This window comes from Arctopsyche grandis, chromosome 10 (assembly GCF_051622035.1).
Source record: "Arctopsyche grandis isolate Sample6627 chromosome 10, ASM5162203v2, whole genome shotgun sequence".
Lineage (NCBI taxonomy): Eukaryota > Metazoa > Arthropoda > Insecta > Trichoptera > Hydropsychidae > Arctopsyche > Arctopsyche grandis.
Window position 1 is genome coordinate 19,628,467 of NC_135364.1, and position 26,972 is coordinate 19,655,438.

The following is a 26,972-nucleotide window of genomic DNA, read 5'->3' on the forward strand; positions in this document are numbered from 1 at the left end:
AGATATTCAATGTAATTGCCTTTGTTTACGGAATTACATGACTCGTCGTGACCTCGCAGGGACAGTTCTTGTTTTCCTAGATAGATTATTGCGTTAATAATTCGTTTTAAAACATCTCTATTTTTATTTACTTGTTCATTATGTCGACTTATTTCGGCTTTACGTTGACTGTCAATTAATACGTCGATTCGTTGTTTGCCAAACATTTGTATGGAAAGAAATGATTGAACGTGTGCCTGCGATCCTTCGTGTTTCTTCAGTGCTGCTGTCAAATGGTTGAGATCAGCAAATCCTTCTTTGTTCCACACATTAATATCTTTGGAGAACAATAAACATGGCCAGCAGAAAAGTTTGGATCGAATTTCACAGCCTGTAATCCATTCGAATTTTTTATAATTTGAAACGCAAAAATGTCTAGTGTAAACTTTTGTTTTTTCTTTATGCAAACTGGATAAATTTGGAAGAGACGGACACGGTTTCCCATATTTAATTATTTTTAATTTTATCTCAAAACTTCTATTTGAAAACGGAATAGTTAAAATGTCTTGAACACTGTTAGCCATTATTAGTTATTAGAGGTAATAATATGACCATAAAAATACGAATGTGCGAAAAAGTACGAGACCACGTGTCGCATCGCATTCGGTCAATTGCCGAGTGGTGCGGTGCGGTGCGGTGCGCGGTGCTCTGAAGTCGTAGCACACCGTGCGTCTTAATATCGCGAACAAACCTATACAAGCGAATATCCGCCTGCACACTCCAACCAAACCCACCAATTTGCTGCACGGCATAGGTATTCTCTCGTCGCGGCGCACAAACTACATCTAACATCACACAACACGCTGCAGACTGCACACCACATCATACACCATACATTTAGCGCACGCGGTAAATACACCATACACATCAATGCCTGTTTATACAACAACACATTATTTTGTATTAAAATACTACTTTATGTGGTCTTTGGTTTTCACGGGTGTGCGCCGCACACCTAGCACACACCCAATATACGCCACTGATATTGAGTGAATGTGACAGTTGCGCTTCGACCAGATAAAACGTATTTTAAATTGACAAAATCGAGGTTTCGTATTCTACTATCTTCTCTTCCAAAACTGGACCAATTTTTAAAAAAATTTCATCATCGGTATGAGAAAGATACTTTCTGTGCATCTATCGGCGTATTTTTTAAAAAATCGACCTGTAGGCATATAGTACAACTGAAATGATCTCATCAGGTCACTGCGACACATATTCAGGAAAGTCATTAACGCATGGCACACGCTCGCCTCGTCAAAAGGTCGACACGTGTTTCTATACACGTGTCTGGGAAACAAAGGAAGAACACACTGAACCCATAAAAACCACGAACTACGTCCAGGCGTATGAACCCATAAAACCACGCTCGCAGCATAACTGGGGCAGCGCGAGTACCAAGAACAAAAGATGTGCACACGACACACTTCAACCCAAAACGTTTATAAAGCAACGCAGCAACCTCCACCGGCAGAGTGAGCCTCTGGAGTTCAAACAGATCACTTCTCCGAAGAAACCTCTTCGTACATACAATAACCATTGTACCAATTGAACGCAAATAAACGATCCTCTTTCAAACTCAACTGAATTTCCATAGGCCGGGAAACGGTCGAAACCTTTCACTCGACCACCTGTTCTATAGACCGTTAAATAAGCACGCTGGACTCGTTCCGTGGGTGTAAAAAAGAGGCGATTTTATAGATTTTTGGCGGCTCTTAGCTCCTTTTTAAAAAATAATTAATCAAAAAAATAAAACGATAGATGCACCCCAATGGTGGATATCCATAGCATATTACTCTAGTGCCATAATTGAGGAAAGGAGAAGTATAGTACGTTTGTATGGACAAGGTGCTGCTGTTCAGCCCTCTTAAGGTATGCGAGTGGAGTTGCGCAGGTCGTAGCGACGGCGGGAGGTATGGTAGGGGAAGAGGCGGTTTCGGCCACGGATGGGGCTCCAGTTCCAGTCGGCAGTCGGCCGGCGCGGCTGTCAGTGGGTGGTGGTGGTCGGTGGTCGGCAGGAGCGTGACATTTGGCGAGATGTGGCATTTGCTGAGCGTGTCGGGGCTGGCGAGCGCGGTGGGGGCGACGGAGCCGGCGCTGCGGCTGATGCTGAGCGTGCTGGCGGCGTACCCGCTGGCGTGGCTGACGCACCTGCTGGCCCCGCTGCGCAGCCCGCCGCTGCTGCTCGCCTACCTCACGCTGAGCGGCCTCGTCATCGGCGTGTACAACTTCGGCTCGGACGCCTTGCACAGCATGACCGCCGTGCTGGTGTGCCAGTGCAGCATCGTACTGCTCGGCCCCGGCAAGAGCTGCGCCCTCTTCAACCTGGTGTTCCACATGACGCACCTGCTGCTGGGCTACTGGGCCACCGGCACGGACACCTACGACATCAAGTGGACGATGCCGCACTGCGTGCTGGCGCTGCGCCTCATCGGGCTGGGCTTCGACCTGTGGGACGGCACGAAGCCCGCCGGCGAGCTGTCCGCGTCGAACCGCGCCACGGCCCTGCGCGAGCGCCCCTCGGCGCTGGAGGTGGCGGCGCTCGTCTACTTCCCGGCCAGCTACCTGGTGGGGCCGCAGTTCTCGCTGGCACGACTGCGCGCCTACGTGGCCGGCAGCTTCACCGACCAACCAACCAACTGCGTGGTGGCCGGCTTCAAGCGCGGTCTCTTCGGCTTGGCCTACCTCGCCTTCTACCAGTTCGGCACTCAATACTTCCCCGACTCGTACTTCCTCACCGACCAATTCATGACAGCCGGCTTCGTCAAGAAGCACGTCATCCTGGGCATTTGGGGCAAAATCGTCCTCGCCAAGTACATCTCCTGCTGGTTGCTCACCGAAGGTACAATCTCAAATCTCTCTCTCTCTCTCTCTCTAGAGACCCGTATTTTGGGGTCACCCGACAACTCGTTAGCAGATTTTCCGTAAACCGAGAATGCGCTCCAGGCATTACGTATACACGGCCATCTCTTTCTCACCCCGTGACATATTCTCACCAGACATGTTCACCGATAACAAACGGTCTATGAAAGAGATGGCTGCATACGTAATGGCATAGTAAACAAGATCTTGGTGAACAGACGGGGTGAGAAAGAGATGGCCGTGTATACGTAATGCCTGGAGCGCATCCTCGGTTTACGGAAAATCTGTGAACGAGTTGTCGTGTCACCGTATTTTGGGCATCAATAGTGTGAATGATATAGTTAATTCAATACAAACAAGGCATAATAGTGTGAATTGTGATATTAATTTGGGTTTAAAAAAGTTTGAAAGGTTTAAATTAGTGGAAATGGGGGGATTAAATGGTGTATTGAAGGGCATGAAATCAGTTTCTAGTATGGATGGATTGACTCTAGATATTTTAATCAACACTTGGGACATGGTTGGACCTCAGTTACTGAAATTAATAAATGAATCGTTAGAAGTGGGATCCGTTCCGGATGCATGGAAGGTGTCTACTATTGTACCGGTACCAAAGGTTACTGGCACACATAAAGCCAGTGAAATGAGGCCCATCAATATGTTACCAATTGTTGAGAAGATGCTGGAGGAAATCGTTATGATTCAATTGAAAGAGTTCATTAGTATAAATGATTGTTTGGTTGTGGAACAGTCTGGATTTAGAGTGAAACATTCAACAGAAACCGCTATCCAATTGGTGGTTTCTGATTGAATGGAGGCGATGGATGAATCTAGCATGGTTGTTGGAGCAGTTTTTCTAGATTTTAAGCGAGCGTTCGAGACAGTAGATAGGAATATTTTATTACAAAAATTATATAAGTTAGGAATAAATGGTATAGTATTAAAGTGGCTTCAATCATACTTGAATAATAGAAGGCAAATAGTAAAAATTGATAAGGTGTTATCCTCTGAATTTGTAACACCTCATGGAGTGCCGCGAGGGTCCAAATTGGGACCCTTATTATTTATATTATATATAAATGATATTGTTAAGGTAATTAAGATGTGTAAAATACATTTGTTTGCAGATGATACATTGATATATATAACTGGAAAGAATGTTGATGTAATGTCTGAGATTTTAAATATAGAATTAAATTATGTGAATGACTGGTTGTGTGAAAATAAATTAAAGTTGAATGTGAATAAAACAAAAATGATGTGGTTGAATGGTAAAAATAAAAATATATTGAATGAAATTAGAATTGATAATAAGTTAATTGAAAAAGTTGAAAATATAAAATACTTAGGTGTATACATAGATTCAGGACTAAATTTTAAAATGCACGCTGACTATATAATAAAAAAAATGGCTAGAAAAGTTGGTGTATTATGTAGATTAAGAAATATTTTAAGTAAAAAAAGTAAAATTTTAGTGTTTAATTCAATTGTCTTGCCACATGTGGTTTATTGTGCCACTGTGCTTAATTTGTTTAGTGGCCAAGATTTAGAAAAAATACAGAATAAAGCTATGAGAGCTATTTTGAATGAGTAGATTTAAGAGTATTGGAAGTATGTTAGATGAATTAGGATGGATGAGTATTAGAATTAGTCTAAATATTAGTACATTGTCTTTTGTTTATAAGTTAGATCATAAGTTATTACCTTAGTATTTTGATGATTATATAATAAGGAATAGAGATAATCTAGTTTTTATACTAGAAATAAGGACAAACTAGTTGTAAGTAGAGTAAGAAAGAATAAGATGGCTGGGGGTGTTTTTCACAGGGGTGTGCTCATGTATAATGCCCTCCCTGAGTGCGTCAGGTCTGCTAAAAACATGGATGCATTCCTGCGAGGTGCAAAGAGACACCTCTGTGAGGGACAGTACATATAAGTTAATTATAAATTTTAGAGTTAAGTATAATAATTAAGATGTATTTTTAAATTAGCTTGATAGCTAAAATATATATAAATAAATAAATAAAATATCTCTTTCTCACCCCGTCTGTTCACCAAGATCTCGTTTACTATGCCATTACGTATGCAGCCATCTCTTTCACAAACCAGACATGTTCACCGATAACAAACGGTCTGTGAAAGAGATGGCTGCATATGTAATGGCAGAGTTAACGAAATCTTGGTGAACAGACGGGGTGAGAAAGAGATGGCCGTGTATACGTAATGCCTGGAACGCATCCTCGGTTTACGGAAAATCTGTGAACGAGTTGTCGTGTCACCGTATTTTGGGCATCTATTTTTGTCAATTTTAGCATTTTCATTTTGCATTTAGCGTTTTAGGGCATTCAAAATGTTCAATTTAGCGTCTATTTTTATGAAGAGTTTAATTTTAAATAATAAAAAATCTCGATGAATTTGAATAAAATTTATATACATATATACAATTTAAAGACAACACAACCATTAAGAAATAATAGATGAATTCAAAAATGTTTTAAAATTAAAATTACAATGAAAAAAAACGTGAATATAAAAATACAAAGGCAAAAAATATGAATATAAAAATATAATACCAATTAAAATTGATTAAAACTTAACATGGAGCATATTTCTACAGATTCTTTTTTGAGATTCCTTCGACGATCGATAACAATTATATTGTATTTACTAAAATACCTTTCAGCATCCACACTATTGACGGGACACCAAGTATATTTTAGAGCGGCACAACCAAACTCTTCATATTTAATTTTTGTTGCCATCAATAATAGCTATATATCCAGCGTGGATTCACTTTTTATATTCTCTATTAATTGTCTAAAATGTGCCGATATCCTTCCAAACATTGAGCCTCTGTTAATACATTCAACGATGGCAAGTTTCTTAAAAAAGAAAACTGTTTCTTTAACATTAATATTAGATTTTGAACCTGCCACAGATGGATTGAATAGTTTACTCAATGTTCGAAGGAATAGATTTGTCTCATTTAGTCTTGAGTGCGAGTCTAGTATTAAGACGCTTTTTTGAGCAATCTTTTGGATACACAGCTCCAACTGTCTTCTTTTGTTTACAGTAATAGACAAAAGCAGTTGCTTGGTTTCGACAGGAAAAACACCGTCTATAGTAAACTGCAAGCTCTGTTTTATCCCCTCAATTTCTTCACCTAATAAATGGGCAAAGGGATAGGAAGACCCTTCTAAATTGTCTATTAATTTTATAAATTTTATGAAAATTTCACTTTTGTTTGTTATTCTAGCATCTATTCGCATATTTTACGAATTTAGCATCTATTAGCATGAATTAAGCATTAATAGCAAAGTGCCCAAAATACGTGTCTCTAACCGTCACTAATTGCACAAACTTATTATTTCAGATTTTCAACACAAGTCGGCAAGCATATTTGATTATAATCATGGCCCGGGCATCAGAGAACACTCTTGGCTCTTGCCCGGGTCGCTAGGGAACAGATCGTATTGTATTGATCTGTAAATTGATGAACATACGACTACTGGAAATAAAAAAGAACCTAAAGAAATTCGAAATCGGTTTTATACTAAAAATACGTTCTATATACCTCCAACAATGTTTTAAAATATGGTCCAAGTCTCCAAAATCGTTTTTCAATATTGTTCATCAATAGCAAGTTTGTATTGCTCGTACAATACATTGACAGAAAACAAAACTAATATAATAAGAATAAAACGCATCCCAAAATCTTAAATATGACACTTTGATCCTTTTTTATTTCCGATATTCATATGTATATATCACAGTGAAATTATATTTCAAGTGAAAATGTATTTTCACTAAAGTTTCAGTGGAATCATAACCAGTTACATTTTCAGAGTTGGTTTTATTCGTTTAAGATTAGATGCAGCCCAATCCAAAATGTGAGAGGAAAACTTTCTATCGTAATCTCTGAAAGCTACAATAGCTCCCTCACCGGGTTCACTGCTGATAGCGACTTGGACCTGAAAACAAAATTCAAAATAAGCCACAAATATAATATAATTCATCATAATTTAACCGTTTGCCCGCGGCCGTCTTCTATGGAAGCTTTGGGCGACAAGTCTGTAGCGCGGCTGTCTTCCATAGAATTTCTGAACTTTGCACGGGATTTTGAGGCTTATATGCGCCTATTTAAACTGTTTTTAGGTTCAAAATTGGTTGCATATATATCTGAGAGTTGAATGCCATCTATTCAATTTGCTTAAAATGAATATATACCAGTCAGAATTAGTTTTTTGTGGAACCATACTGAACCGCTTAGACGCCCAGCCGACGCGCTGGGCGTACAATTGATACGGCTGTTTGCGCCTTAAGGCGCTATGGGCTTTCAAACGGTGAAACATCGTTTATGTGACGTCACGTCTTCATACAATTGAGACGATACATCTCAATATTGTATGAAGAATGATTATTTGACAATTAAGCCAAAACTACGAGATATATTATGTATTTTATTGTTTAAAATAATACTTAATGTGTTAATTAACATATCTGGTTACTTGAGTAAATATTAAAATCTGTATTTAAGGTCGAAAACTCGATTGCCAAATTCGCGAAAAAGGTGCCGCGTACAGAGCTTGTTTGCTATATTTATTGCCGCGGGCAAAGGGTTAAGATTAGGTTGTTAGGGTTAAATTCATTAGTTAGGAGGGCTGGACGACAGCAGCACCTTGTCCATACAAACGTACTATACTTCTCCCTTCCTCAATTATGGCACTAGAGAAATTATTTTTTTAATATGCTATGGATATCCACCATTGGGGTGCATCTATCGTTTTATTTTTTTGATTAATTATTTTTTATAGGAGCTAGGAGCCGCCAAACATCTATAAAATCGCCTCTTTTTTACACCCACGAAACGAGTCCAGTGTGCTTATTTAACGGTCGATTTTAAAAAAAATACGCCGATAGATGCACAGAAAGTATCTTTCTCATACCGATGATGAAATTTTTTTAAAAATTGGTCCAGTTTTGGAGGAGAAAATAGTAGAATACGAAACCTCGATTTTGTCAATTTAAAATACGTTTTATCTGGTCGAAGCGCAACTGTCGCATTAACTCAATATATACATACACTCAATATATATATCGAAGACAGGAACGGTAACAAAATTAAGGTTTCGGGTGTACAGCCCTCTTAAACGTTGTAAATTCATTGTTTGATACATTTTCACCGCTTGAATTGGTGAAAATATATTTTCACTTGAAATATGCTTTCACTGTAACGTATATATTAAACGACACGAGAAGTTTAAATACTATCTAAATACTGCAAAAATGTTAATTTACTATAATGTAAACAAACGTTTTGAGGTCACAGAAAGAGCACAATAATGTTGCACAAAGGCGCGTTGAACTTTGCCGAACTCAGATTAAATTATATTTGTAATACATCATATCACTTTGTGACTCTCAAAACCAAATATTATTAATCGTATCCAGCGAACGTTGGAACTCCATAAATGTAAATATGTACATATGTTTTGAGATATGACGCAAAAGTCGTATATAGTGAACTGATTAAGTCTTTATCACAATGTTGGTCAACAGTAAACTATCGATAATTGTTAAAAATTATTTGATGAATTAACTTTGTATTTAAAAAATCCTAATTTTAAATTATAATTTTTTCCGTACATACATACATACGTATGTCCAAATTCGATGGTCTTCGGATGATAAGTAATACAATTATGTAGGCAAATAAATATTAATAGTATGCGATGGACCCAAAACGATAATGATTTTTTGTTTTTGCCTAAATTAGTTTGTATTCTAAATGTATTTATCGACCTATGAACCTTTGAAATTTGAGGAAAATAACAAAATATTTTTTTTTTTTTGTTTGCAGGTGCGTGCATTACTTTTGGTTTGGCACACAACGGTATAGACAAAGGAGAAGGTACCACGAAATGGGACGGATGCAGAAATGTGAGACTGCAAACTTACGAGTTTTGCACAAAATTCGGACAGTACATTGATAGTTTTAACATAAACACGAACATGTGGGTGGCTCAATATGTGTACAAACGAGTCGCTTTCCTCGGCAGTAGACAGATCAGTCAGGGGTTAACGCTGCTCTTCCTGGCGGTGTGGCACGGATTTCACAGCGGCTACTATATGACTTTCTTTATGGAGTTTTCGATTATGCTGATGGAGAGAGATCTGGAGAATATGGTGGACAGGAGTCACATTCTAGACGGCCTGCTGAACAATCCGCTCTTCATTGTGATCAAATTTATCATTTTGAAATTGTATGTTACCATATTTATGGGATATTGCCTGATTCCATTCACCGTGTTGAGTTTCTACAAGTGGTGGCCGGTATACCAGTCTCTTTACTTTTCAGGATTTGTTTTATTTTTGCCCTGGTTGTTTTTGTACAAGCCGATTTTGCGTTTAGTGTTGAAACCGAAAAAAATAGAAACCAAAACGACTTAAACGGTTCTGTTATTTGTTATACCGACTGATGTTTTATTTTTTATTCTTATGTTAATTTTTATATTATACGTTTCAACTATTAAAATTGATCGTGTATTTGAGGAATAATATTTATTCAATATGTATGTGGTGAAAAGATGTTAGAGTAAAAGAAGGAATATGAATTATCTGAAAATCAATTATTTTATTGTATTGAAGATGGTGTGGGCGATTAATTAAAACAGAATAAATTTTAGACGTATATTCAAGTTCTCTATGTAGTGATATTGTTAATTTTGCCAATTTGTTTCATCTCGGTGGTTCTAGCAATCCCCTCTAGATAAACTTGGAACTAAACAGACTTTTAGATCCAATTGTGAGAATAATTAGTATTTTACTAGGTGAATTACTCACTAAATCCCATCGAAAGAAAAAATCGACTTGCCAAAACACACCCTCCGTCCGATAGAAACATTGCACAACTTTCAAGGCTAGGTTTTTGCACGCTGACATCAATTATGTACTTTGTAAATATTGTGAACAATAATTTCTAATTCAATGACACGAATAACTTCAAGCACATTTTGTTGAATGATGACTTGCCGTACCTCTATGTATTTATTTTATAATAAAATAGTAATTTTTTTTGTATTGCACGTATCACTACTAGCTTTATAGACACTAGGAAACCAAATTGTTAATAATATAGAAATATTGATTGCCTAGGCATGTTTGTTATTCAGTATTAAATTATAATTCGTGCAAGACATTTCAATTTTTTATGCGAGTGATTTTTCCAGTTAATTTGAGGCAATAAAATTCAAAATTCCTAGATGTATTACCCTTTTAATTAATACTGTAAAATATGAAGTGATATAATAAAGGTTAAACTGGTCGTTTTTGTTGTTATTTCACAATTTTTTTTTCAATAATTTAATTACTCATTTACATGAAATTATAACGACGCAATGGATTTACATATGTATATAATTTTTACAAGATTTATATTATTACTTATTTGGTTTCGTTGATTGGTATCCGGAACCGAAACAGGTATCGGGATCCAGAAATGAAAAAGTAAACCTCTTAGGCATATTAAATACAATACTTAACTGACATTGTAATGAATGCTATGACAATGACATATTAGTTGTGCTTCTTTTCGAACACATTCAAGCAAAAAACCTATTCAAATTTGATTTTGAGGCGGAATTAATGGCGAATATTGAATATAGCAAGTGTTATAAATGGGAAACGCAAGAGCAGGGCTCTTAATTTATCTGTATAAATAAATTCAACAATGAATATTGAATTTTTTACAATCACTGTTGCAATATATGCATCTACTTACATATACATACATATTTTATTGAAATTCATAAATACATACGAATTAGATTCAAATTGCTCTTAAAAACCATATGAACGGAATAATTTTATTTAGAAATCAAAGTTCACTTTAAGTATAGAGTTTGAGCATTCATATTGTATTTCAAATTAAATGAATATTTAGAAATTCATTTTGAATGTTTTATAAATATAATATAACTATTTCTATACCCGTTGAAATTTCAACGGGTGCTTTCGGATTGATACATGATTTAAAATAAAGTTCCAATATGAATAATAATAATTAATCGGAATCGGAACTGAAACAGAAATCGGGAATCGGTCATGCCAATTAAATTAGGCATGAAAAAATAATAATAAAATTATAAAAACCCCAGTAAAAATCGAATTCTAAATCGAGAATCGGATAATATGAAAAAAGAAATGTTTAAAACTTCGTAAGGAAAAGGGTGTATGAGCTTTTAGTTTACAAAACCTAATACATAAATTTATCAATACAACGGGAATCGGTTATGTCAATTAAATTATGCAATAAAAAATAATAATTGAAGCAGAAATCGGATAATATGAAAAAGTACGTATTTTTATATCGCGTGACGTAAGCAAAAAGATGCGTCTTTATATATACATATAATCTATCAGAAAAACAACAACATAATCTGGAATAAAGAAGAGCTAATTGTGTTGATGTGAAATTTAAGCTTTAAATTTCAAATTAATACACAAGAATCAAGGTCGGAGAAAGAATAAAAGGAGAAACATTTATCTTAGAATGATGCAAATACAGATATTAACATAGAAATAATAATTGATAAAATCGATATTTAAACTCAAAAATAGAATATAAATATGTACAATTTATGAGTTTAGTAAAATGGTGCCCAAATGATTGTAGAAGTAATAAAGAGTTGGAAATGGAAATTAATAAGTCAATCGCAAAAATAATTGAAAATATTTTGATGTTCACATTATGAAAATAAATATAATAGAAGAGATATTTAATCAAACTTCCTACATATGTGCTTTGAACATTCATAATAAGAAAAATATCCTAAACTAATTTTACATATAAAAAGCAAAATAAGTGTAAGTAAAATATTTATGTATTCAATCATTCATATATTATATTTAGATAGAAAGGAAAAACTTTTCATGAGTATTTACATAGTTTACTTTGGTTTTGATAAAATTTTACAAGCTCTCAATTCATGAGATATCTTACAATACGCTGTACATATTTATGCAAAACATCGCATCCAATTACACTAGTTTTTAGCTTATGGGAATAAAGTAGGTTTATAAAATTTATTACTTAAAATCAACTTTTCACAATTCAAATTATTTATTGCACAATTTTCCATCGTGAGGGTCTTTCACACGGTCCAGTATCTGGACACAGTCTGTTGAACGTTGTACTACTATCAAATCCCATTATTTCCCTTTCTTCCTGAATCCTGAAAGTGAATGTGCTCTCATGCGTTCCAACAAAGTACGCAGCACGAGAGCATATAATCTGATCGATTATGGCTGCCACACCTTCAACATAGTGCATATTTTCAGGATTAAAACGCACTACAGAGAGTCCACTGTCCATTAGCGAATTTTCTAGTTCAAGATATTCCCGCTCATCGGCATCTGTTGCGATGAAGATAAGTTTTAGATTGATCTCCGGCTTCACAGCGACGGCGGTTATCTGTTTGGCCGTACTCGCAACAGAAGGTACCTGATTGGGCCTCCCCCTGGCAAAGTCTCCCCTCCTCCAATGCATCGAAATGAAATTAAAGCATTTGACCTCATCGCAATCCAACTTATCTGTAATGAAAACGCTAGCGGCTTGAATAAGTTTTTCGCTGAATTGGACGCTTTTGCGAGCGGACCAGTATTCGGCAGTGCCGTACTCATCGTGCAAAAGTATCTCGGCATCAGTGATCATCACTGCCCTGTCCTTTGGATGCTGTGCTATAAGCTCGAAAATCTTGGAAGCGCTGCCCTGAAAAGCCACGCACTGTTCATTCCTAAAGCGAATATTGAGTCCCCAGAAATGTGTGTAAGACCGACATGCTGATGAGTTTCTCAGCTCAAACTTATCAACGAAGCGGCCACCTTCAAAGGCATCCTCGAAGTGAGTGAGGCGATACAACCTATCAAGAACGAGGCCTGTCGTAGGGATTGCATCTTGCAGCTCCGTCACCGGAGTGTATTCCTTGAGCCGGTCCACTTGGAAGAAGTGTTTCCAGGAGAGCGGTGGCTGAGGACGCCAGTGTGGGATCCTACTGAATGGTGGAAGAGCCAAAAGGGGTGGGTGGGCTTGCAAATGCGAGGCTACAGCCACCCTCAGGTAAACGTCTCGTCGAAGGTTGAAGCCCTCATGAGGAGACACGTCGTACAGAAGCAAGAGTTCAGGTCTCGAGCAAGAGTCGTGCTGGTCATCGTTGCTACAATCAGTCGAACAAAAGGGCAAAACCGTCAAAGCCAAGATCGAGCAAACGAGACCATGTCGAGTGATTGACATTAGTGACATTTGTCACGATTGTTTTGACGTTCGTGTCAGAGTTGCCATACTCTATTTTTGCGATCAAAAATCCTTTTCAAACACAAGTGACCATTTTCTTTATAATAGAGAGCGTGGAACGCTCTTACGGTAAGCTAGTAGTTGATAAACGAGAGGGAGGACACTTATTTATAATTTGTGGAAGTTTTTAGATAAATACAAAATAAAAAACGATAAACCCTAATTAATGCAGCGTTTACAAGAGGCCAATTGCTAAAACACTCCACTAAACCAAGACAATATTGGTCTTGTGTATTGTCTCAGGACGCCTATTAGAATGTCTTAGCAAACAGGCCTCGTGTAAACGCAGCATTATTGGTCATGCTTTGTAATTTTCGACCACTCAATGAGCACTGATTTATTTATAAGCTTTCATTGAAATTATAAATAACTAGTGTTGTACCCGATGAAATATCGGTAAACGGACTACTAGTCATATGTGAACCAGTCACAGGACAACCGGCCGCCCCTGGTTCGGTCACACTTGATCACCCGTCACACTAAAACTGGTCACGAGAAAACTGGTCACACCCGAAAATTAGTCACGATAAAACTGGTCACAACCAAAAATTCGACTAATTTTTAATTTTTGGTTATGACTAGTTTTAGTGTGACGGGTGATCACGTGAGACCGATCTAGAGCGACCGGTTGTCCTGTGACCGGTTCACATTTTACTAGTAATCACCGAATCGGAATATCATCGCATGGGTGTTGGCATATTAAGTTATTAAATAAAAGAAATGTATCGGTCCTGTGTTCGATCCCCACGCGGTACCGAATTTTTTCAATTACCTTTTAAGTATATTTAATTTAATTGTTTAATATGAAAAAAATGGTAAAAACTACCTACCTACCTATATACATATAAACAATATAAAACACCAATAGAAAAATTAATTAATTAATTAAATAAATTTGAATACATGGCGCTAAATATTCTTGCCTAGAGGAAACATTGGTAGCAAACAGTATATATAGAATTTTTTTTCTTTCGTTATTATATATTCATACATTTTGTTGGCAGTGGTTTAATTATGATGTACATATGTATATACAGAAAGATGTAATAAGAATAGAGGGGCCCTTACGAATAAATAATTGTTGTCAATTTTACGCAGTACGTCTATAAATACGCTACATCGTAGGAAATACAATCGGATCAATTTACTTATAAAAATGTATCCCATGTTGTTTATTGTGTGTTTTTGAATGTATTGTGCAATTTTTACCGATGCTTGCCCATCTTGCGAGTTTTTATCGGACATACGTGGACCACCAAGCGTCAAATACGACTGATGCTAAAATTATTTAGATATATCCGTGGACAGAATGTTGCTTGACAACAAAAGAACACCTAAAGCCACTTCTATTAATATTACATTTCTCTGCATATATGTCGAATCGAAATGGCTATTATAGTGCGGCGAGCGCTATCGCAGATATACACAGACAGAATAGCGATATTATATATATGATAATTAACTTCCATCTTTTGATTGACTACTAAAATTTTTTTATGTAGGTATATAATATTTTCGATTGTCCATATATATTTTTGTTTTAATTATTTTTTAATTAATATACTAAATATATGTACGTATGTGATTCGTTTAATGAGTAATATACAAACTATTTCTGATTTAGCAGGTTTTAATGTTATTTGGAAAGTTTTATTTTTATCTGAAAATGAATATTTATCATAAATTGCATAATATAGCTATGGTAAACGGACTATTTTGCACACACGAAGATCGTTGCGAGTAAAGATTATTTTCACGAAAATCGCCAACACGGAATATCTGGCACTCGAGTTCTTGTTAGTATGATAGTTCACGTATGTAACTATCGATGGATTGAATTTTCGGGTACCAGATGTTTCGTGATCGAGATTTTAGTGACGTGTAATAACTTATAATAGACTTTAGTAACGTGTAAGATTTTAATAACGTGCAAGATCGCTTTGTGCAGAATAATCACTGAACCTATTGGTACTGCAAATATTGCAGATAGTAAAAGATTTTTTTTCTTTTGTTTGGCTATTCATAGTAGTTATATTAATAATTTAAATAACGATATTTATAACTACAATAACTTTTTTATATAATGATTAATAAAAAATATGCAAAATTGGTATTTCTTTCTTTTATTATGTACATAAAAATGTTAGATTTTACTAAACCTGTTTATGGTTATATTTCATATGACTTTTCAAATTACATCTTTGTTTAAATCCTTTGAAACAAATTTCACATGTGAAAGGATTACCTCCGGTGTGTTGCAACATATGACTTTTTAGCGTTCCAGATAAACTGAACGATTTTAAACAAATTTTACAAGTAAACGGCCTCTCTCCAGTGTGGGTTCTTATGTGACTAATAAGACTAGATTTTTGATTGACTTTTTTGCCACAATAGTCACATTCAAATTTTAAATAACCTGTGTGAATCCACATATGTCTCTGAAAATATAATGTAATAATTAAAAATATGAAATGGTCATTACATTTATAATACATATATATTGTACTTCAAATTATACACACCGTACACTGGGTTTCAGTGCAGAACAATTTGCCACAAAAGCTGCATTGGTGAGGTTTAATCTTCAAATGGACATTTTGGATGTGTTTGCTTAAGCTACCTTTTTCAGAAAAAGATTTTTCGCATAGATTACAAAAAAATTTTGTTTTTTGGAAATGTTTCGCTTCGTGTCTATCATGAGAAGTTCTAGAACCGAATAACTTATTACAAATATTGCATTCAAAGCCTTGTATTTTGGTATTGTGGCTCAGAGCGTGTTGGATGAATTTTTCTTTATCTGGAAAAAACTCATAACAAATGGGACATGCACTTCCCGTATTTGGTTTCTTCTTTTTTTTTTTAGTCTTCTTTTTTGTAATTTTCTTCAAATTCTCTTTTTCCATTTTCAGTTTTTTAGTCTGTTTTTTATTTTCACATTTTCTCGTATCATTTCTAGTATTTATTTCTGATTTTTCACATTTTGTAACAATAATATCTACAATTTTACTACTATCCTCAATAGAATTAAGGTCATCATTATTCTTTACAGTACTTGACATCACATTATTCAAGCATTCATTATTTACATCGGCTTGAACGAGATTGGTTTCAAAATTGTCTATATCGGTTTCAGTAAAATCTTCAAAATAATCATGATGATCGACACCATTGTCAACTTCGAAATAAATTTCCTCTTTGAGATTACATTCTGGATTTAGAATACATTCTTTATCTCTTAAAATTTTATCTGTCTGCTCACACATAAGTTTAAACTTGGCAAACGATTCTAATTTATAAGTGCACAGAAGACAAATACTGTGCGGGAGTCCATCATTTTTTTCAACCTACAACAAATTGCAATAATGTTTAAATAAAATATATACGTTAGTAATTTTAATAATGAAAAGTGTGTATTAAAAATAGATGAGCCGATTAAGAAATAGCACCTGAAGTTGACAGCAAACCCAAATGCGAATTAGAGGTGGTTCTTCGCCTTCAAATACAGATACCGTGGCTGCTGGAGACAAACACAAACGACACTTCATATCTGCTCAACGTTTATCCATTCCAACATCTGTCATAATATTGTAATGCCCATACAAAACAGTGTTACGACTGATCAACACAACCAAGTTTGACACGCACAAAGTGGATACAAAATTGATAATATAATATAAGATTAGCACACCAAATTTTATATTTAAAATAATAGATATAATTCAAAATGGATAATGGGAATTTTACACATATACATGTTCATACATACAATTCAAAACAATCAGCGTAAACATCAAATAACTAGTGCCACTAGTATACAAAGCCGAAAGATATATTTCGTAGCAATTAAATTTATGAGGGAGTGGTAGGAGTGAAATGACTGTTGTTATAAACGCTATGATTTAATGTGACGGGTGGGAAGGAAATAAAACGGGATTTAATAATACGCTCAAATCAATGTCAACTCGCAAGATGGCAGCCCAGGTTCGACCAAGTCCCCACAAATCTATTGAAATCTTGGGAAAATTTTGGGAAATCTAATAGCAACCCAAGAGTGTGGAAAAGTCGATTATCGTCCAAGCATTACTATAGAAATTGTAAATATGTACATTTTCGACTTTGTTCATGGCCACTACTGTTTACGCTGACTGTTTGATTTTTTAAATCAGGATATTTTTCTCAACATTTTGTATTTCTCATGTATTTTGTATGTATCTGGTTGTGTTGACTGACTGCTCTAGTTTAATTTTAATATTGTACAATGGCAACACTACAACTGTCAGTGCTCTAATATGACAGAAGTTAAAAGATGATGGGCTGTCGACTATGTTTGGATGTTAATGCGCCTGTAGATATTTTTGAGAAAGATGAAGATCAGCTACAACTTCAACAACGACAGCAATCTCTACAACAATGCATCTGGAACTGTTGTCAGCTACAAGTAACCAAATATTATTTCTCAAACAATATAACAATTTTTATTTGGCCATTGTGCAAAAATATCAATTATCCGACCAAAAAAAAATCATTTTCTTAAAACTGTTATTCGTCGTTGTTTTAATTCAGATTTTGAGTAAAACTGTTTATTCGATAATCGATACTATTGTATATATTTTTTAATTCACATTAGGTTCGAAACTTCAATTGACTTATTATATTTTTTCGTTTTTGATTGCCACAGGTAGAAAGAGATGATGGTTTGCCAGATAAATTATGTTCCTTGTGTGCAACGAAATTAAATTCATTTCTATTATTTAAAATTGTCAGCAAACAAACTGATGAACTTCTACGAGCCCAACTAGACAAAAAGGTGCCCATAAAACCAGAAGAAAACACTTTTGAGTACCCATATATTATAGATGTCAAATCGTCCCAATTTATACCCAAAAGTGAAGAAGGTACTAGCTCCACATCGAATGTAATAAAATTAAATAAATTTCCCACTTTTGAGGACTTACAGGTGGAAAACGAACTTTTATTTGACGAACCAGAAATAAAAATTGACAAATACAATAATGAAGATGCAAATGGAAAGTTTGATGAATTCAAAATGACTATAAAAAACAAAAAAAGTTTGAAATCTTTACTGAAGAGTTCGAAAAAAACTGATACGAAAAAAAAAGTAAGAATCAGAATATCGTCCACATCTAAATTGAAACATAATTGCGGTGTATGTGGGAAAAACTTTACCACCGGTCGATCTCTCAAAGACCACTCATTGATACATTTAAATGTTAAGGATTTTAAGTGCACTGAATGTGACAAAACGTATCGCCGTAAAAACGATCTTGTCGTTCACCAAAGTAAACATTTTAAAAATGAAAAATACAAATGCGCCACATGCGGAAAAATTCTATGCAATAGTGTTTCTCTAAACAACCACAAATCAACACATTCTGAATCCAAGAACTACTCGTGCGAAATTTGTGGAAGAAAATTTCGTTTAGCTAAACAATTTAAAGCTCACATGAACATTATCCATTTGAAAGTCAAGCCGTATCAATGCGATTCTTGTGGTAAACTTTTTGCTACCCGAGAACACTGCCGAGTAAGTATATAAATGCACCTACATATTTGCATACACTGTTGAGATGAATAATAAAAATAGTTCATGAAATATAATTTGTTTTTCAGAAGCACGCTGAAATTCATTCCCAAGTTCCAAAATATGAATGCGATTACTGTGGAAAAAAAGTAAACTTTAAGCATAGTTTGTTGTCCCATTTCAGAACTCACACCGGGGAAAGACCTTACAAATGTGAATATTGTTTAAAATCCTTCGGTTTGAGAAAAACTTTAAACAGTCATATTTTACAACATACTGGAGAAAATCCTTTTAAATGTGAAATATGTTTAAAAGGATTCAAACAAAAATGTAATTTGAAAAGCCATATGAAATACAATCACAAAAAGTTGTAAATAGATTTTAATTTGCTGTTCCCAATGTTAATGTTAAAACGGAACACAATATCCATATATGTATGTATGTATACATATTTATAAATAATTAAGAAGATTTAATATATATATATATATATATATATATATATATATATATATATATATATATATATATATATATATATATATATATATATATATATATATATATATATATATATATATGTATATATATAATATTTAACAAGTGCAATCGTATATTTATTTATATTGTTATTTTCCATTTAAGTATGTAAAAATATAGGATGGGACTTTACGAGAAAGGAAAAGTAGGAACTGTAATAAATAACCAATAAACGGTATACATATAAATCAAATCCATTTAATGGCCACCAAAATATTGGATATGTATAATTTTGGTCATAATAAACTGGCCGACATTTTGGTACAACACTTATATTTATTTGTATATATATTAAATATTTATGTACATATAGCTGTCCTTCAATTTACACATTGGACATGATTCAGACTTTAAAAAAATCAAAAAGGTTTTTTGGTAACGGCATAAATTGAGGAAGAGGTATATGTGTTACGAATATAAATTTTAAACAAAAACACCAGGATGACGACACCTGATTTCTTATGTTGAAAGTAATAAAAAAATCCAACCCTTATACTAATATAGAAAAAGTAAAAATTTCCAATTCGTTGTCAAAAAATCATACATGTTTATGCTAATAATTCGTATACTGATAAACTAAAAATAAGGCAAGTTCTTTTAATACATTTAACATTTACATTGGGAGAAATATGTCATTTTTAATGAAGTAACATGTTTACATAACGCTAGAGCCGATTCAGTCTTTAATTTTAAATGTTCACGCATTGTCGGTAAGTTGAGCATTATGAAAGCAATTCCATCAATTTCCTCTTCTTTTATTTTACAAGCCATTTCTCTGCAGTCGTCGAATCGGTTTAAATATTTAAAAAGATCGTCGACAGTCCACACAGAAGGGTTTGGGGGCAATGGCAAGTTCATTTCGCAATGATTCACTGATTGGAGCGATATTGAACTATCACTGTATCCAATAGATTTTGTATCATAGCGAAGCGGCTCATGCAGAGGAGTAACGCGAAGTTTTTTAAGCTCTGGCTCCTCACTATCGGACACATCAGATATGTGCTCCATATCTCCGTTAATTTTCGTCTCATTTGAGTTGCAACTATTACTATTATCCGATTCCGTGTCGTCTGAATATTGTTTTCTTGGTACGACGCAGGTGTTGTTGTAGATGGTTTCTACATCTTTTCTGTTCCAATGACCTTGTTTTATTTGCAAAGCAAAATTTGGCAGTTTTGCACCTCGTGTTTTCATTTCCATGGGGGGAATGTTGACGCGTGCCTCCCGTTTTTTTCTAGATTTTTTATTGGATGGATCAGAATTATTACTATCGGGTGAGTTAGGTCGCGTGCCAGATTCGGAATGCAAGGGCGTAGAGGGCAGGCTTTGATCGCTTTCATTTCCAGATTCTGCACCATCTTTTGAAAGGTTTTCGTTTTCGAGTGCAGCACGTCGTTCTCGAGCACGCACTGTCATAAAATGAGTACCTCGTCTTCTCCGTTTCTTTCCTGTAAGTTTTTATTTAGTTTTTATTTTTTTAATAAGACGATTATTTTGACAACATATAATATCAATGAGGTATGGACCTTTGAAAGACAACATACGAAATTTGGTTTTATTGTTTACTAATAGACAACGCTCTGGACATTGGTCTGTTATTTCAGTCGGTCCAAAGAGATAAGGACAAGCCTGGAGCTTTGAGCACATATCTTTACAAAAAGACGGAATTTGTTCAGATTTGCTGACTACCTGGACATTAGCATGATGGGTATTTGTCTTCAATCTGAAATGAAATTTCAATAAATAATTTGGTTATACATGATTTAAATGTGAATAAATACAATGAGGATCAACATTAAACATACTTTGCTTTCAAAACATCCAACTTGATATTGGGTTGAACTTTTCCTTCCCATTCCCAGTCCTTTAAAAGTCTTCCGGGTTTATAAGCTACAGATATTATCATATTCAGTACTTCACGTATAACGAGAGATAAAGGCCCTGGTCCTACATGTTTTGGCAGTTGACTTAATTTGTTTTTGCTAAGAAAAGGTCCAGAATAACACTTGTAATTAAAATATATTCTATCACATTTTTCTTCTTGTATTTTCGACGAAACAAAACTCTCGGAATTTTTTGGTATTTCAGAAGTTTCATTATCAGTTTTCGCCTCTTGAAGAATGATGTTATGACTTGAACACCAACCAATAGGAAATATATCTGAACTATCACAATTAAACCAATAAGTCTTGCAGGTATCTTCAAGTTTCAGCAGTAATAAATTCTTGACTATTTTCAGTATTTGAGCTAAACATATATTTGAAGGATTTTCTGGATCTGCAGCCTCTAACTTCATATTCTGTCTAAAACCTGCATTGAAAGCATTTTTATTGCTTTTAAAGCACTGAGTAGGAGCAGCTTGCGATGCAGTCGATTCAAGATACGCTTTCCAATTAAAAACAGCATTACTTTTCCACTGAGGTGGTGGAGATACGTTTATGTTATTAGTTTGCGCCCATCCAACCGGGAAGATATACGGAAAAGCACTATGACACAGCCATTGATTTGTTTTGATATGATAACCATTCTCGACGGTAACCATAAAGTAATCGTTGTCAAATACTTTAGAAACGTATGCTGGACATATTTCTCTCATATTTGCCGGATTCACTGCTTCTAATCTCATGCCTTCATCGAAAATATGATGCGATATTGTCGTATTCTAAAAAATATCAATTAATTAGTAAAAAATCAATTTTAATTAAAACACACACCAATATCAACAATCCCTCACCATAATGATTGATTTTGGAAAGGGGATTTTTTTGTTAGCTTTCATGGACGAGTCGAGGCATGCTTCCCAATCAGCCGAATTGAACTTATCATAAATGGCAGATTTCGGATACTGTAATTGATACGGAGCCCCATTACTGACACAAAATCCAACACAGCGTAAACGGGGACTCGTATAAAATAGCCAAAAGTCATTCACCGTATTTGTGGGAGCATCGTATCTTAAGAGTAGTCTCCCACCAATGTTTTCAATTACCTAAAAACATAAAGGAGCCTTGTAAAAAAGAGACCTTTATCAATATGCAAATATTCCGATACATTAAAAAAAAATGAAACGTCACTTACAGTCGCAATCCAATATTTATAAGGATATCTTTCATTTTGAATTTCGACTTTCATTCCGCATTTAATTTTATCCAGGGCTGAAAGGCCTTTATCAAGGAGTGACTCCTCAGGAACGGTTACGTGATCGTAAATATCAGACCTCAGCAACGGGATCAACTCGTCAATGTGAGTAGAAATTTTTTTGGGAGGTGTAGGGGTTAGTTTGGATTCTCCACACCAGCCAAAGTGATGGACGGTGTCCTTCGTTAAGTCACACCAGAAATCTTCAGACGAACCGGCGTAGCGAACCCTGAGCAGATGTCCGCACACCATAGTGACGGTGATGATCCAAAACTTGTCGGGCTCTTGGTGCAATATTTCCATCAGCATTCCTTCCTTGATACCATTCTGTAAACTTTGGTTCACCTGCAAAGAAAAATGCATAAGATTCACTGACAGAACGACGAATAATTGACTGCATCGTTGTTCAATGCTTGTTGGATATATTTATGTAATGTGAAAGGGTTGAATGCAGCAGTTGCAATTAATCGAAGGAAAAGTATTGGTGAGTGAAAAGTGAGTGGCAGATGTTACGTGTTGAAAGAGGTGCTCCGGCACATCTGAGGGTATCGAGCAATCCACGTTTAGGCCTCCGCCCTCTTCGTCGCCCCCAACCACACTTTGGTACGACATTCTCTCATGCGCGCGAACAACTCGCGCAACAAACGGCAACTGACAACACGGGTATTTGCGATCTCGTTATTAACCTCACGCTCGCTTTTCTCATTTTTTCTTTTCAATACTATTTTTGTTCAATTACTGTAATACGTCTAGTCGTGAATGCTATGAATAAATACTCGACAAACTGTGTTACAATTCTAGTCATCTGCAAGTTTACAAAATCATTAAATAACGATAGTAGAATGTCATTAAGAGGGCTGTACACCCGAAACCTTAATTTTGTTGCCGTTCCTTTCTTCGATATATATGTATATAGAGTGGGTTCGGTGATTACTAGTCAAATGTGAACCGGTCACAGGACAACCGGTCGCTCTAGATCGGTCAAACGTGATCAACCGTCACACTAAAACTGGTCACGAGAAAACTGGTCACACCCTAAAACTGGTCACGAGAAAACTGGTCACACCCTAAAATCGGTCAACCAGTTTTCTCGTGACCGATTTTAGGGTGTGACTAGTTTTAGGGTGTGACCAGTTTTAGTGTGACGGTTGATCACGTGTGACCGATCTAGAGCGACCGGTTGTCCTTTAACTGGTTTACATATGACAAGTAGTCCGTTTACCATTGAGTGAATGTATATATTGAGTGAATGCAACAGTTGCACTTCGACCAGACAAAACGTATTTTAAATCGACAAAATCGAGGTTTAGTATTCTCCTATTTTCTCCTCCGAAACTGGATCAATTTTTAAAATAAAATCATCATCGGTATGAGAAAGATATTTTCTATGTTTGTGTGATCGTATTTTTTTAAAAATCGACCGTTTAATAAGCACGCTGGACTCTTTTCGTGGGTGTAAAAAAGAGGCGATTTTATAGATGTTTGGCAACTCCTAGCTCCTATAAAAAATAACTAATCAAAAAAATAAAACGATAGATGCATCCCAATGGTGGATATCCATAGCATATTAAAAATTAATTTCTCTAGTGCCATAATTGAGGAAGAGAGAAGTGTAATACGTTTGTATGGACAAGGCGCTGGTGTTCGGCCCTCTTAAGGTATGAATCATTTCAAATGCATATGCCCATGCATACGCGAAGTGAGAAATTTACCCCTTATTGGTTTCTTGGGCTAAAATACTGCAAAATGGGTGGGTATGTGATAATAATTATAGTGTAGAATCTTGATTATCTGGACTATATAAGAAGTTTTTTTTTTATTATTGTAACCATGTGAAAATATCGGTAAATGGATTATTTCGCACATTGCGATCGCGCACACGACAATCGTCGTTACGAAATTCGCGAATACGGAATATCTGGATATCGATAATAAGTAAAAAAGTAGCAATAACTGATTAGTATTATTTGTTTTGTTCAATTTAGATAATTAAATAATAACTGATCGGTTGGTTAATGAGTGCTGATCGGTAGATCTACACTTACAAAATGTAGCCTTTGAACAAATTCAAAAATTATAAGATGGGATGTTTGGAAAAGGAACATATATTAAAAATCGGGACTACTGTTCATTTTTTACTTTGAGGGTGCTCTTATTTGATTTATAATAATAATCCATTTTAATTAAGTTGTGAATGCATATTATAGTTAGGGGAACTACTACAATCGTTGGCGATGCGATAATCGTTGTATATTTAGATAAAAATTATATGTACATTTTTTTTTTTTTTTTTTTTTTTTTTTATTTATTCATATACATATATTTACAGGATATAATGTTTATTACAAAGTTGGACATGTATTCCTTATCAGATAAGAGTAGCTCTTGTGCCTGATAAGGGAGCTACGATTCTATTATAAATTCTTAAAATCTATTATAATATTTTTTTATATAAAAATTACTAATATATAATTTCTTTAATTTAATAAAAATTACTAACATCTAATATATAATTTCGAAAGAGACGTAAGTTTAAATCTTCGGTTGGGAACTTCGAAAACAAAACAAAGTTTCTATGACGATAATTCAATTGGTTGAATATTATATTGTAGGAATCTCGTCGTCGTCATCGTCATCGAAACCTTCGAGAATATTCCGCAACAACAAAATACATCGAGCGGAACAGCGCCAAGCATTCCAGAAAATACTACGCCTCGACAAAAGTGCATTCCTCTTGTACGCATCAACAACTAAATGCTTGCACGCATCAATAACCACTTCCATCAAGCGTTCCAGAAAATTCTACGCCTCGACAAAAGTGCATTCCTTTCTTACGCATCAACAAACCACCACCATCGGTCAGGCGATTCCAGAAACACTATAAAAGGAGGTACAACCCAAACAACGCCAGTCGACCCACAGCAGCAAGCGTCGACACACAGCAGCAGACCAGTCAACATACAGCTCCTGACCAGCCACCACTACACTACGCGGACTTGGAAGATCAACCAGCCGGACGAGCCAGCAACACACTGCCGTATCCAGAGACCTTCCGAACATAGCCGAACAACGAGCCAGCAACACACTGCCGCATCCAGAGACCTTCTGAACATAGCTGAATGCCGAGCCAGCGACACTCTACCATATCCAGAGACCGCTGAACGACATACTTTTGCCCACAAATACCATACCTTTGTACAACCATAGGCAAACAATAAAACTTTATAAAACTAGCACAACAGTGTTTCGTTAGGCCGGGATACGGTCAACACATTGTACCCCGCCTACAATATTTTTTTCGATTCAAATAAATATAATAAAAAAATAAATAAATATTTACTATTAGACTCGCCATGTTTAAGCTGTTTATATTAAAAATACTGAGCGAAGCCGTGTAAAACAACTAGTATATAATAAATTGATATAATGCAATGAATTAGTAGTGAACCAAAGCACCATTGAAGACACAAATAATACTCACCCATGTTAATGTACTTATTTTTTACTTTAAAAATCAACTGATTAACGATTTTAGCAAAATCTAGAGATATCCGCTTTATTCAGATCTGATTTAATTCTCAAGAACTGTTCATTCACTTTACCAACAACCACAAAATATATTTACTAACAACAATATTACCCTTTAATTTAAAATGGGATTATTTCCCAAGTTCCACAGATTCCGGAAAATTCAAGCCGTTCAATAATACAGCTATACATATGAATAATATTTTTTTTTGTGTACGAATAGCCTCCAGATGCCCATTTTTATCTATTAGGATGTAATTCACTCTACGCTTAAGTCCGTCTTGGAAATTTATTTATTTATTTAAAATAGCAAATTGCTAATGAATATATAACAATTGTAACTACAAAATAACATAATATAATTAACAAAAAAAAACTATAATTAGTAATAACATAAAATTATAATGCCAAACATTGCATTTATTAACCTATATAATTACATCATCTTCCACAAAGGTATCCATTAGCACCCTTTAAGAAAGCACCAATGTTATTAGCATTTCTAATATTCTCAGGAAGGGCATTATATAATAGATTTGAACACCTCTGTAAAAGACACCTCCTGCAGTTCTTGCTTTTTTTACTCTGCCTTTAATTAATTTATTCCTATTTCTAGTTTTATAATTATGTAAATCTCTATTCCTAACTATGTAATTATTAAAATATTGATGTATAAAATCATAATATATTACAATTACATGTCACAAAAGGTTAATTGACTTTGTTTTTATTATCGACAACTGTACTTTGAAAACACATATCGGGCTGTGTACTAATATATACATTTGAAACATAATATGTAATAGAACAGATAAGTTATCTCAGAATACCTCGATAATTCGAAAATTCGAATTAGAGTGCTGAAATTTCACAAATGAGATGAAATAAACTCTATAGCCTTTATATTTAGAGCTAAAATGCAGAATAGGTAGATCGTTATGCTAGATTAAAAGGAAAAATATAATGTTGTGA

At 35.0% G+C, this 26,972-nt stretch overlaps 6 protein-coding genes across 6 annotated transcripts in view; 3 read left to right on the top strand and 3 right to left on the bottom strand.

The window, feature by feature from the left end:
* The first annotated feature begins 665 nt into the window (after positions 1-665).
* Positions 666-26,972, top strand: part of LOC143918144 (katanin p60 ATPase-containing subunit A-like 2) — a 145,173-nt gene continuing 118,866 nt past the window's right edge. The window contains exon 1 of the mRNA XM_077439863.1: positions 666-793. The gene's annotated coding sequence lies outside the window, so the exon portion shown is untranslated. The remainder of the gene's footprint in view (positions 794-26,972) is intronic.
* On the top strand, positions 1,839-10,619 carry nes (lysophosphatidylcholine acyltransferase 3 protein nessy). The gene is made up of 2 exons (XM_077439860.1): positions 1,839-2,881; positions 8,762-10,619. Exons 1-2 carry the CDS (start codon positions 1,879-1,881, stop codon positions 9,349-9,351), a joined length of 1,593 nt encoding a protein of 530 aa, XP_077295986.1. The 5' UTR covers positions 1,839-1,878; the 3' UTR covers positions 9,352-10,619.
* On the bottom strand, positions 10,619-13,733 carry O-fut2 (O-fucosyltransferase 2). The gene has a single exon (XM_077439866.1). The coding sequence runs from the start codon at positions 13,199-13,201 to the stop codon at positions 12,023-12,025; it is 1,179 nt and encodes a 392-aa protein (XP_077295992.1). The 5' UTR covers positions 13,202-13,733; the 3' UTR covers positions 10,619-12,022.
* Positions 15,267-16,891, bottom strand: LOC143918146 (uncharacterized). Its single transcript, XM_077439865.1, has 3 exons — positions 16,699-16,891; positions 15,775-16,596; positions 15,267-15,690 (listed from the first exon to the last, which is right to left on the bottom strand). The coding sequence occupies exons 1-3, from the start codon at positions 16,795-16,797 to the stop codon at positions 15,406-15,408; spliced, it is 1,206 nt and encodes a 401-aa protein (XP_077295991.1). The 5' UTR covers positions 16,798-16,891; the 3' UTR covers positions 15,267-15,405.
* On the top strand, positions 16,870-19,168 carry LOC143917726 (uncharacterized). Its single transcript, XM_077439307.1, has 3 exons — positions 16,870-17,690; positions 17,931-18,797; positions 18,884-19,168. Exons 1-3 carry the CDS (start codon positions 17,559-17,561, stop codon positions 19,166-19,168), a joined length of 1,284 nt encoding a protein of 427 aa, XP_077295433.1. The 5' UTR covers positions 16,870-17,558.
* On the bottom strand, positions 19,512-23,483 carry LOC143918140 (scm-like with four MBT domains protein 2). Its single transcript, XM_077439858.1, has 6 exons — positions 22,986-23,483; positions 22,413-22,817; positions 22,069-22,323; positions 21,140-21,996; positions 20,861-21,057; positions 19,512-20,782 (listed from the first exon to the last, which is right to left on the bottom strand). The coding sequence occupies exons 1-6, from the start codon at positions 23,082-23,084 to the stop codon at positions 19,941-19,943; spliced, it is 2,655 nt and encodes an 884-aa protein (XP_077295984.1). The 5' UTR covers positions 23,085-23,483; the 3' UTR covers positions 19,512-19,940.